General features: G+C 38.5%; 1 protein-coding gene across 4 annotated transcripts in view; it reads right to left on the reverse strand.

Annotated features, from left to right (window-relative positions):
* Positions 1-663: 663 nt before the first annotated feature.
* RAB5B (RAB5B, member RAS oncogene family) overlaps positions 664-13,243 on the reverse strand; it is a 121,528-nt gene continuing 108,948 nt past the window's right edge. For all 4 annotated transcript variants that reach the window (XM_044083768.1, XM_044083770.1, XM_044083767.1 and 1 more), the window contains one exon: positions 664-5,463. In XM_044083768.1, the coding sequence (XP_043939703.1) occupies positions 5,348-5,463 (116 nt within the window). In that variant the 3' untranslated portion in view covers positions 664-5,347. The remainder of the gene's footprint in view (positions 5,464-13,243) is intronic.

Raw genomic sequence — 13,243 nt, forward strand, 5'->3', positions numbered from 1 at the left:
CCTCTTTAGTCCCTCAATGTATGGACTGTATAACCTCTCTTGCTAAAAGTTCAGAGGCTGAATAATTCCCTTCATTGTACGTATTATATCATCTCTATGCATAAGCATTTAAATCTGTGATACACACACTGGACTAGCCTGAAACTCTCTCAGTCTGACCAAAGTTCTGTTCTGGAAAACAAATTTACTTAAATAACTACCAATATAAATCAGCAGTGTTCAGGCATTTAAGAGTCCACATACTCTACATACATGAAAATGCACTATGGCACACAAATGAGCCCTTCTCTACAAAAATAAACCTATGTAACAGCTACAGACTGATTCTACCATCTGCAATGGACTAAAACATAAAATAAAAAAAATAAAAAAAAGATATATATATATATATATATATATATATATATATACACACACACACACACACACACACACACACACACACACAAACACACACACACACACATATTATGACAGCAGAGATCTTTAAAGATATTATCTTTATAGACGTATACAAAACAAATATAAATACCAATAATGTTAACAAAAAATGAATTTCAGGAGAGAGCAGATATACAGCACTCATAACAAAGAAGTACAACATGCAAATTTAAGTAATCCTCTAAATGCACCCCAAAATAAATCAGAATAGATACATAGGCGTTTACTTCAGCTGAACTTTTAATTGCAGCAAAATGTCTTACCTTTCTACCAGACAAAAAAGTGGTTGGTGCTCATCCATTCATCCTGGGGGAAGGGAAGGCAGTTTAACTTGCTGCATTAGCATCGCATACTGGAGGGTAGACAACTGCCCACAGTAAGGAGTCCAGAAGGCTTGTTCTGCATGGGAATTGCACTACTTGACTTGGGAGGAATGTCACGTAGCACAGCAAGCTCTTTACTGAATTACAATTATCACATAGCCTTCAGGCCAAATGCAGAAAAGGGTGCTAGATCTGCTCACATATGTCTGCAGACTGTTCCACCCCCTCAAATCAGATTCTCATCCCAGAGTATTTGAGCCAATTAGGTTCTTGACATGGACATGGAATGAATCTGCCATGGGGATTTCACACTCTCCAGGGAACTAATGGGTGTGGCTCACCTCAACAGCAGGAATGAAAGGGCAAACTGGATCCTTGTAACCATTCAGCAAGACTCCACGTGTGTGTGTGTGTGTGTGTGTGTGTGTGTGTGTGTGTGTGTGTGTGTGTGTGTGTGTGTGTGTGTGTGTATACACACACGTATCTTGCATTTCACGCTACAACTCATTTATTGAAACTTGTTTTATCATTCTCAGGGCTGTGGAGGTCCTGGAGCCAATTCTGGCATATAACAGGCACAAGTCACAAAACCAGTCCGGGATGGGAAGCCAGGCCACTGCAGGACATTCACAAAAGTATGCACCAGCAGACAATTTACAGGCTTATCAATTCACCTTTTGTAATGTGGGTTAAATCCAGTATACAGGCAGGAGGAAGACAAACAGTCCGCACAGAAGGCACTGCAGCCAGGACAAAGTCAGGGAATCAAGCAGTACTGCCTGCTGCACTATTGTGCTAACCCTTTCAGATTATAACAGAGTTTTAGTGGTTCGACATTACAGAACAGCACCAACATTTTATTTACCAAATCCTTTTTCTTCATGTTGCTCTTTAACCAACATTTTGAAAACATCATTCAAATATATTTGTCATTAATGTCTTGAAAGAAAGAATTCTCTACCCAAACAAATACTGTGATGAGATAAAACACAGTTGAGGAAGTCTTAGCCATACATTTTTTTGCCTCTCATAGCCCAAGACCACAGCGGCCTTATAAAGGGTTCAGGATCTGTCATCTAAGAAACGTATAGGACCTAAACTTCGTCCCAAATAATTCTACTTTGCTTTTATTAATTTCAGTTGGAGTCAGTACTACCGTTTAAATTCTCTCTGAAACCCCCATAGTAAAACCACAGGTAATAAATCAAAGGGTCTTCAGTATACCAACTCCAAGTCACAAGGCCTTGGAGAAAAAGGGGTGCAACTCTCTCTAGTAAAAACATCACTGTGCTGCAGTGTGTCCCATTCAATGAATATTCCTTTGTACAACTACTGACTTGAAGTCTTACAATCGCAAATCAGCAGTTTAAAGAACAAACAACATTCCATGCAGACCACTTTAGTCACATTTTTTTGTTCAAGACTTGCTCAGTGTCAACCTAATCTCTGAATGACTTTTCAATTCTCCACAAACTCAGTCACTCTCATCCAAATCACTATTATCCAAATTAGTGTTCTCTTTCTGAATGAGTACAAAACTCAGCCAGGTTTGTTCTTTAGAAGAAACTCTCTCTCTGCTACTGCCCCCTTTTTACTTTAACCCCTTGTAACCAGTACTTAATAAGGCCTCTTTCTTTTGTTGGTGCAGTCAGATCCTTCTACCCGGTGTAGTTTTCCAGATGTTCACTGTCCTTTCTCAAATATGGCTCCTAAACCTGTTCAACTTTGAGGAGTTAACATAAATAACTCAGTAAAATAAACACAGATTAATAACAGAAGAATCATATTATACTTAGTATTTCTTACTTACATTACATACACTGGTAAACTGCTCATAGAATGACTTTCAATGAAACAATGAAAGACTCGAGTAACATCTGATTAAAAGTAAGTTACAAGAAACAGCTGTTTTTTTAAGCTGCAGTGTCCCTGAATTTTAACAAAGAATTTAAAACTATTGCACAAAACAAAGTGTGCAAGACAAAATTGATCCACTGGTAAATCTGGCCTATGAGATGCTCCAGTATTTCAAAGTGCATACTGCATAACAAAGTCAGACACTAAGGCTAACATCTGCATGTAACACACACACACACACACACACACACACACACACACACACACACACACACACACACACACACACACACACACACAAAGCTAATCCCATTTTTTCTGTTCCATCTTTATAAATTCAGTACTTCTAAACCCTGCAGATGGTACAGTAATAATGTCTTGAACGCATGGACCTTTTCCCTGAAGCCTTTTAATCACAATCTTTATCCCACTGAACAAACAATGAAGCAGCAAAACACTCTACTGTAATGATTTCTTCATAAGCTACCTTTCTAAATTTTAGTAAATACCATTTCAACAACCAAGCCTATGAACACAAGTGGCTACTAAAACAGTGTGTAGGTGTGTGCAAGAAGAAGGGATTTCTACAAGGCCCTGTTACAGCTTTAGTAAGAATGAGCATAGCATCTGCAACGTGAGAGAGGGGAAGGTGCCTGCCTGTATCACAGATCAAAGCATGTCTCCGATGGTTTGGGAGGTGTTGCACTGACTGGTTAAGGGTTTACTCCTTACAAAAGACCCGAGGAAGCTGTTAAGATTTTGTGGACTGACCGCTAGCAGTACCTAGATAAACAAATGATCAATACACCACATACACGGCACAACTGCAGATATCCCACAGGGATGCCCAATCCCCCTTTCACTGAACTAACTGTACTTGTGGGGCCCAGGGTACTAACTGTGATATTTAAAAGATCCTGGCATATCACAGCTGCTAGTCTCACATTGAAATCTACCCTGAAATTAATTGGTCAACTGATCTTGTTATGTATGTATGTATGTATGTATGTGTGTGTGTGTGTGTGTGTGTGTGTGTGTGTGTGTGTGTGTGTGTTTGGGGGGGGGTCTGCCCAACTAGCAAAAAATATTCACAGAAAGTTCGAGGGGGAGCTGCAAGCAACCTACACTCCACTGCTGCTCAGTGTGACCTAGAAAAGTAGTTAATCATGGAATACATAGTTAGAAAAGATAATGCATCTAGATAACTGCAGCTCTCAGACTCCTGAAGTACTGCTCCTTATTAAATGGTCAGATGTTCTTTGAATTCTCTTTCTCCTGTCAATTATTACTTTTGTCAAAATCTACCACAATGTACAAGTCATGCACATAACACATTTCATGAAACTGCTGCTTACAATCTGGCAAACCTCAAGAAAACACCTACCAAACCCACCAGCACCACAACAAAACTTGGGCTGCAGCACAAAATGAGCCCGAGGCCAAAATTAAATGCAGAAAACTTCTGTCTGAATATTCAATCATAAAGCAAATGCTTCATAAAACAAGAATATAGGAGTGGTAATTATTTTGCCGTGTATGTATGCAACAAAGTGCAGCCGTAAAGACTAAACTCTCCACTGGAAGCAACATCACCCCATTTTAGAGACCTCTTACAAATTACAAATTTTAACCAAAAACTGTTATATCTGCTATCTAAAATTTGTAACTAAGCCTTAGCAATCAAATTCAAGAGAATAAAATCCACTCATAGCACAAAATGTAATTTCTGGAATGGCATAATAACTTAAGTGGACACAAATTCTGTTCCTTTGCATATCTCAGGGCTACTTCCCCAATACTTCACGTCAGAACAATGATATCCTACACTCAACGTACATCAAAACTGACTGATCTACAGCAACCTGCTTCCATATAAAGCATGGCTTTTAACAGCTGTTCTAGTCATGTAATAAAACCTATTTTCTTTTAGGGGAAAAATAGGTTTCATATTTTTTAAAAAGCACAAATCTTTTCTGTTTGTTGCTTTTACACTACTTCTTTAAAATGTTGTCACCTTAAACTAAGAGACATTTATCAGGTGCCACTTAAAGTTGGTACTACTGTGTGTAACACTGCTCATCATTATTCTGGTAAGAAGCAATAACTCCCTTATCAAGAAAAATGGCAAAACACGACAAAGCATTTATATTAAATGAGGTTACATAATGGAAGTATTTTGTTTTTGAAGCGGTCCCTGTGACACTGAGTCACAACTTAAAAAGAAAATTCAGAAAACTGATCACTGCAGCTTAAAAAATTTCAAGATTATTAAATGTTAAAGGTTCCGTTTACAAGATCTGTTTTTCATAAAATATTCTACAAATATAAATCAGACTTATCTTGCAATACTTGATACTTAAAATAGAAGGATGTGAGGTACTGTGTGAAATGTATACATGTACTGAACTGTAAAACAAAAGAAAAACAGAATTAAATGCAAACTGTTATACAGCAGAAATGAAAAAAAGTGTTGCAAGATATTTGCATCTATAATACAAAGTAAAGACCAGTTTTTAAGTTGAACTCCCAGATTATAATCAGTTCCACAGCAAGTGAAGATTTGTTCTTCCTCAAAGCATTAAAGAGTGCATCAGACACACAGTTGAAGGTCCTGCTTTTAGTGGTAGTGGAGCATGGTGCAGAAGGATTTTCATAACCAACTGTGTTGCCATCTAAAGAGGAGGAGGATGCATGGAAAGAGTGCAGACCATGGTTTGTGTCCTTTGTTAGTTGCTGCAGCATTGACTCTTGGGTTGCTGTGGCTGTTCATTAAGATCAACTCCTGGACTTCTCCCTGGTGCACCACTGCTAGCCTGGGGTTCACTTTTTGGAAGCTTCTTAGCTAAGATGGACACAAAACATAAAAAGGTCAACCCCATAAGCATTACATAACTGTGTCACAATACAGGAGTTCAGTTCTGTGCAGACTAAGGTTGTAAGTTATCAAGTTCTCAAAAGATTATTTGGAACACTTGGAAGAGAACACTTTAACAAGAACATCAATTTGATTTTTACCTCCTAGCAAGTCTGGTTTAAAATGACATCTGAACACACACAATTACAAAGCTACATTGTCAACCTTCAGGAGAGCAATGAACAAACCTATAAAATTCTTAAGATTCAAAGTTGGTGGATCCCAGATAAAGAAATGAACAACACTTGCTCACTCATGTTCTTACATTGGCAAAATATGCAGTTTAGTAATTCATTAGCAGATCACTTAAAAGTTTTCAATGAATTCCATCTCCAGTGATTTGTCTGCTGAACCCCCACCCCAATAATTAGCTGGACAATAAATTCCCTTTTAAATGAAAAATGTTGTAGGGCAAAAGAGTGTACCATATCATACTGTAGGAGCAGGGGGTATGAGCGAACTATTATATTATTTCTGAAGTCATACATGCAATGCCCAAAATGCCAGTCAGAGTACATCCCTGTACTGACCAGCATTCCATACTTGAAGTCTTTTGCCTCCGGGATTTCTGCGGCCCCCATCATAACCATGTCTGCACCACAGCAGTGATCAAAACTCCATATCTAACCTCCAAGGAAAGCTAGCTCACTTTATTCCAAACACAGACTCTCAAACTACTTGAAGCTGGGTCAGAAGTACTGCAGGCAAACACCCTGCCTCTGAGCTGTGAAGCAATAAAGTACTGTTGGTACTTTAAATAAGTTTAGGTCTAACAAATGACAGCCACTTGGAACCGTGAGAAGTGAGTCAAACATGAGGCTTTCTGCATTTCCACAAGTCTGCATGCAATACTACTGAAATAACACACTTATCTATACATTAAACTGTTTCTGTTTTTCCTACCTTTTGTTAGCCATTTACTTTGCTTCAATTTTGTTGTCTGAATCCATCCTTCAGATACAATGATAAATAAGTTAAGGGCAACTTAGGAGGATGTAAAAGATTCCATGGCACTTATCAAAAACAGCAAGGGGATGTCCCCACTGCCCTTGTCAGATTTCCCATAGTTATTATAAATACCACTTCAGTTCTCCCCTGAAAAGAGGCCAATAGCCTAGTGGGACTAACCTGGTCAATACACAGTAAAATAAAAAGTGACAATAAAGAATGGATGAAATTTTAAAGTGTTTTGTGACAAAGCAGTATAAAAGTTGAGCTGATTTGTGAATTCATCCTTGACAGTGAACTGTTGAGGATTTCCTCTTCGGAGATCCCTAACTTGGAAATCTCAGAAAAAGTCTTGCAATCTCAAATTCCCATACTCAGAAGTGTGTCTGACCCCTACTAACTCTTGCTGAAATGTCACATGGCGTGAGAGTGCAACTAGCAGCCCAACACCTACTCTCCCAAGTTTAACCCCTATACCCTAGGTGGTGGTGCTGTGGTAGCATTGTCGCCTCACAGTAAGACGCTGTCCGGTTCGATTCTCAGCTAGAGCATCTTCTGCATGGAGACATACGTGAATGGGCGTACCTTCGTTGAAGGTTGTGCGTCAGAGCTGGTAACTTGGCACGTAAAAAAAATCAACTACCAATCATTAGCAGACCGGAGTTCAGCTGTGGCGACCCCTAACCGGGAAAAGCTGAGAGACACAAACAAACAAACCCTAAGCAAGTATACCTATAAAAAAAGATACAGAATCATATTAACCCTAAAGAGAGTAAACTGGATAAGTTGATAAAGTTCTGTATCAGTACATGCATCATCTAGGGTAAAGAAAGTAATCATTTAAAACAGATGGTGGAAGGATGCAAATAGCCACTGCAGAAACTGGGAGGAGATGTAAGTAGCTGTTTTACCTTACCTTGATGGCTCTCTTATGTGGTTAAGGGTTGTTAATAGTCCAAAGTAGTACAAGAAGGGGTGGCAGGAGCCAGAGAAATCCAGAGGTCAATTAAAGGCAAGGGCAAATGAGGCGCTTATCTGGTGCAGTCCTAAAGCAATGAACTGACAGAATTCTTGAATCACAATGTCTAAATAAGTAGTTGGTATAAGTGTCTACAGATAACTAAGTGGCCACACCAATAAAAGCAAAGAGCATATTCTACAAATAGACATGGAAAAAGTGGCCAAACCACAAGTGAAATGCTTTCTACTTATCCAGTGTTACACTGCTACCCACTCTATAGCACAAGTTAAAACAAAAACAATGAACAAACTGCCCAAATCCCTTTCAGCACATGTCAAGGGTATGAAGGCTCTTTTATTCTCCTCACCCATTCCCACTGGATTTCAACTTCAGAAAACACTGGAAGATAAATGGAATCATTTAAGGACAACTCCTGACGCCACTTTTGGAAGGAAAAGTGAATTAGTGTTAAAGGGTACCACACTTGTGAAAGACCAGTTACCACTCTCTACAACTGCATGCAAATCAAGAAACCTTTCTGGTGCAGGTGGACAACAGGAAGGCAAATACCGAAAGTGAACTTGAAAGCTGCTACAGCAATTGGTTCAAATGGAGGATAAGAGACCCCCATCAATCTTGAAGTTCAAGTACCAAGAAGGCAGGCTCTTCAAAGATTGAAAAGGTGGAGACCTCCTTAAGAAACAGCAAGCCTGGATTACGCAGCTGGTCTGCTAATGACAAGGGTTAAGCTGTAACAAAAAGAAAACAGCAGGAATGTGCACAAATAGAAGTAAAGCAAAAGTCACAAAAGGTATCGCTGACTGGAGAACCATCTACAACAAACAGGCAACCTTTTTTTTTTTTTTGAGCTGAACAAAAAATTATTGTACAATGTTCAACTGTCAGGCCAATTGCAAGGAATGATGCACTGTCAACATAAATTTAAAAAAATGACATTTCTTATTTATTCAATACACTTACTGGAAAGCTGCCAAATATTTGGTTAAAAAAGTTAGGCCCTCATGTCAATGATCATGATATTCCCTTCTGTTGCTTCCTACTGGAGTGCCAAAATGTGCTTGAATAGCACACTTCAGCACTAGTGCTAGGGAATGCCTACCCCAATCAATAAGTTTACTGTGACAAAAAAGGAGTCAATTCTCTACCTAAACCGAATCCCTCTTCCAGCAGAACTTTCAGAGATCAACCCTTCAGAAGTCTTTTGCTCACTATACTTATGTGGTCAAGTGGAAGTCTCCATGGAAAGAAAAGGGACTACTAGAAAAGCCAGACTTAGAGATGAAGCCGTTGTCACACAGAGGGGGATTATTCTGTCATGTATTAATGGAACAGATTCTCAGCTTTCAGTGACCTGACAACCTGAAAGGACATATTTCTGGCCACCATGAAATGACAAAACTGAGATCTGGCTTTAACACTCTGAATTTTGCAGGTGACTGTGAAGAAATGGGAGAGCTACATTTTTCCAAAAGTTTCAGATGGGCCAGTCTAAAGGGTGGCCCACTCTTGGAAAAATCTTATTCAAATAAAACCTATCACCAGTTCCAGAACACGGTTAAAGCCACAAATAAGGGAGTCAATCAGCATGTTCATCTCTCAAAAGGTGATGAATTGCTGAAAGTGATGCCCCACCACTGTAGCTCACTGTTAAACACATACCACATCCATGCATACATGGGGTACAAGTGCATACTGCTCTGCTTACTTATGTATCACACCACTGTCTAGCTGATCAGAGCAGGGTAGTTTCTGATCTCAACTTTCCTTCTAGAGCCAAGGGTATACAAAGGTGTCCTTAATTTAAAAAAGTTGATGAGAAGCCACTTCTGCAAGGAATTCTGTCACCTAAAGCATAAAGCGGTTCACATGTGCTCATTACGCTCTCAATAAAGCAGTCATCAAAATATACAGTATGTCACAGTTGGAAGATGGGACTGTCCACACACACACACACACACACACACACACACACACACACACACACACACACACACACACACACACACAATAGTGGGAATACTTTTATAATTAAGAGCAATCTAATCAAATGCCACAACATCGAAAGCCAAAATGCTGAAAATCTTGGCACACATCCTATGCAGGGGTGCTGTGCCCCCCACCCCCTGCTAATTATATACAACTCTGAGATCGCACTACAGTGAGGAAAGGGGAAAACACCAGTCATCCATAGTTCATCTAAAATAAGCAATGGATAAAGAAACTGGAGATATAGACATTTCAGATACTGGAGAACACACTCACACTCACTAATAACCCAAACAGCATTTGAATTAATACAATAAAACGTAAAAAACGCTGAACCAGATGTTTAAATGAACCTTTAATCCACACTTTGAGTGCTTTTGTTCCCCTTAGTAGCAGACCCTCATCAGAAACATGGTAGCCATTTTGTTACAAGGTTTAAATAGCCTCAGAGGTGCCAAAACTCTAAGCATTTAAAGGTACACAAACTCAAAAAAACTTGCAAACTTATACAAGCATAACATGTACCAAAAACATCACAATAAAGCCCCTAACGTTAAGAATACTAATCAATATATTTAATAGTTATCAAAATATTAAAATATTGTTATAAATATTAAACCAATCAAGCAAATGTAATCAGATGAAACACAGTCAAAAAAGTAATTATACTTTGGCAGCTTTGATTTTTAACATAGGCTTAATGGAAATAACATCATTAATGCCTGGTGGGTTACAAGCATTAAGTAACCTTTTCAAGAACACTAAATGGAAACTTTTAAAAATCACAACATATAGCTGAGTGTTTATATAAGGCATTAGCTACAAGCCCTTTACTGACTGCATAGTTCTGTTGGTAAATTCTATTCTGCAAATGTCCTACTGTCTTTGCCAACATAAAATGTTGGGCAAGAGGAACAAAAAGCAATGTATACTACCCACTTAGGAGTACAATTATAATGTCCCTTCACTGAGAGCAATCTGGGGTAGCCAGACACTGAGAAATATGTCCCGTTACACATTTGCATTGCTTACATGTCCCACAACATTTCATGCCCCAATTCTTATTTGATACATTTTGCATGTCATATTTATTTTCTCAAACAGCCTTTAAATTATTACTGTACTTGTACACAAATTTTGGTTGCTCCCACAACTGGTCAAGCAGCACAAAAGTACCAAATACTGTCTTCCAGTGACATTCAATAATTTTTTTACAGAAGAAATTTTAGCATTATATTGATTAAACAAAAACCTGAGTTGAATCAGTAATCTTAGTATTCCTGTTAACAGTCAAATCCTTGGGACAACTCAGTAAGGGACCGTATTTTTTTCAGTAGACTCCCTCTTATCTGGTCCCACTGGGATCACATCTTAGGCTGGATATATGAATGGCTGGTTAATCCAAAAAAACAAACAAAATAGCATTTATAGATTGTAAATCAGATTTAAAAATTATGAATATATGTTATTTAACTTTACTTTCTGGACAAAGCAATATGTTTTCTCCGAGTACAGTGCACTGTACTCTTTCCTAGAATTGATTCATGGAAAACATCTTGACAAATATATGGCTGGTTAAGGGAAGACCAGGTAAGAGGGAGTCTATTGTACATCCAACTTCAAGAATCCATTTTTTGAGCTCCCCCAACAATGACAAGGAGTACCCACAATCAATGAACAAAGTGTAGAGTTTATCAATCTCTTATTTAAGCACAAAATCATCTGAGATCAACTTATTGAGTCTAATACAGCTGTCCTTTACCAATATTTCTCTTCTTCCACAAAGGTTGCAGACTGGTAAAATGTAAAATAGCATTTGAAAAAGTTTCTTTTCTAAATAACCTAGACTCCGTCCTCCCTTCAGATAAGCTACCTAGACATTATGCTACACAAACATTTATTTATCGAACTATTACTTTTTTGACAGAAAAAGTACAAGAAATCATTAGAACAATTTTAAAAGTCAAATTCCTGTAGCATTAGTGAGGTTCCCTTTCTACAGGATAAATGCATCATCTAGGTACCTCATAAAACCTTAGACCTTGGAAAAGAGGAGTGAAACAAATGTTTTCGGAGTTTCCCCAATACCATAAAACCATGCTCGCAAAACAGGGGCCAAGGTTGCCCCCATTGCAATACCCCTGTTTTGCTTATAGTATTCCCCCTCAGAAAATACAAAGTTGTTTTTAAGCACCAGTTCCATACATTGAAAAAAAAATTAAACTAATTTCAGCCTGGTTGAAGTTGGTACCCTTAGCCATGGCATCCAGGAACCATTACAACCCATCATCATGTGGGATGATGGAGTACAAGTCTTTATTAATATCAACAGTCACAAAAAAGAAGTTATGTACTTACCATAACATTCCACTTGTGTTATCCATCTTCATACAGAGACCACATTTGGTGTCAGATATGAAAAGATGCATAACCAGGACCATCATTCATTCCACCAAAATCCTAATTGGAAGGGGGATGGGGAGTCAAGGATAAATGAAGATGGATAACACAGATGATGCATTATGGCAAGTACATAATTTCTTTAACTGATGTTGTCAATCTTCATTTTATCCTTGACATATGGGACAGAGTCCTCAGCTACCTTAGATCTTGGGAGGACCCGAGAAAGAATATTCCTGAGCACCACAGAACCAAATGATTTTTCCTCTAGAGACTAAATCCAATTTGTAATAAGTAACAAATGTATGTGAGGTGGCCCATGTTGCTGCTGCGCAAATATAGTTCATGGAAGCCTTGGAATGAAAAGCTGCTGAAGCAGCCACAGCTCTAATAGAGTAGGTTTTAACAGGCACCGGTAATTCAACTTTTCTCTTGCTGCAAATGAAGGAAATACAATCTTTGCGCCATCTAGATAAGGTTACCTTGGTGACTGGATTGCCTTTTCTAGTACTTGAAAATCAAGCAAACGGCTGGTCAGATTTTTTCTTTTGTTCTATGACGACAGAAGCGCAGTTGTCTGAACGTCTAATAAATATAAACAATATTCACTAGTTTGAAAAATTGGGAAAAAATACTTTTAAATTGATTTTCTGGTTGATATTCGTTTCAAAAACCACTTTTGGTAAAAAGGAAGGGTTTGTTCTCAAGGACATCCTGTCTTTTATGAAATATCAAACATGGTGGTTTGCAAGATAAAGCTTGAATCTCTTAAAGACTTCTAGCAGAGGTAATCACTACTAAAAATAATGTCTTCTAACATAAGAATTTTAAATCTCAGTTGGCAGCAGGCTCAAAGTGGGAATGCACTATTGACTAACACCAAATTTAGGTCCCAAGGTGTATCCTTATATGGAGGCTTTAACATCAAGGTCCATTTTAAAATGTTTTGCAACATTGAGAAATTAATGAACATTCTTCAAACTCGTTACTTAAATGTAAATAGCCGCTAGTTGCACTTTGATAGTAGATGAAGATGCCCCTGCTTCAAAAAGCAAAGCTAAAAATGCCAAGACTGTTGATAGGAGCAGAGATGGGGTCAATGATGTTATCACGAGCACAGCAAGAGAATTTTTTTCCATTTGTTTTTATAGTTTCCTGGAGAAAGGCTTATGGGAATCTAAAATAATCCTATGAACTGGGGAGGAAAGTATTACGCCTGGCAAGCAACAGAATTGGAGAAACCAAGCTGTGAGCTTGAGGTTTTAAAGGTTCGGGTGAACTAATCCCTCTGGATGGGATAGGAGATTGGAGCCAGAGCCCGGAGTCCATGGTCGCTGAATCAGACAAGGCCAAAGGAAGGGGAACCAAATCTGTCCAGGCCCGAAGGGAGCA

Source organism: Protopterus annectens, chromosome 9.part0, assembly GCF_019279795.1.
Source record: "Protopterus annectens isolate FY-2018-M chromosome 9.part0, PAN1.0, whole genome shotgun sequence".
Classification (NCBI taxonomy): Eukaryota; Metazoa; Chordata; order Ceratodontiformes; family Protopteridae; genus Protopterus; species Protopterus annectens.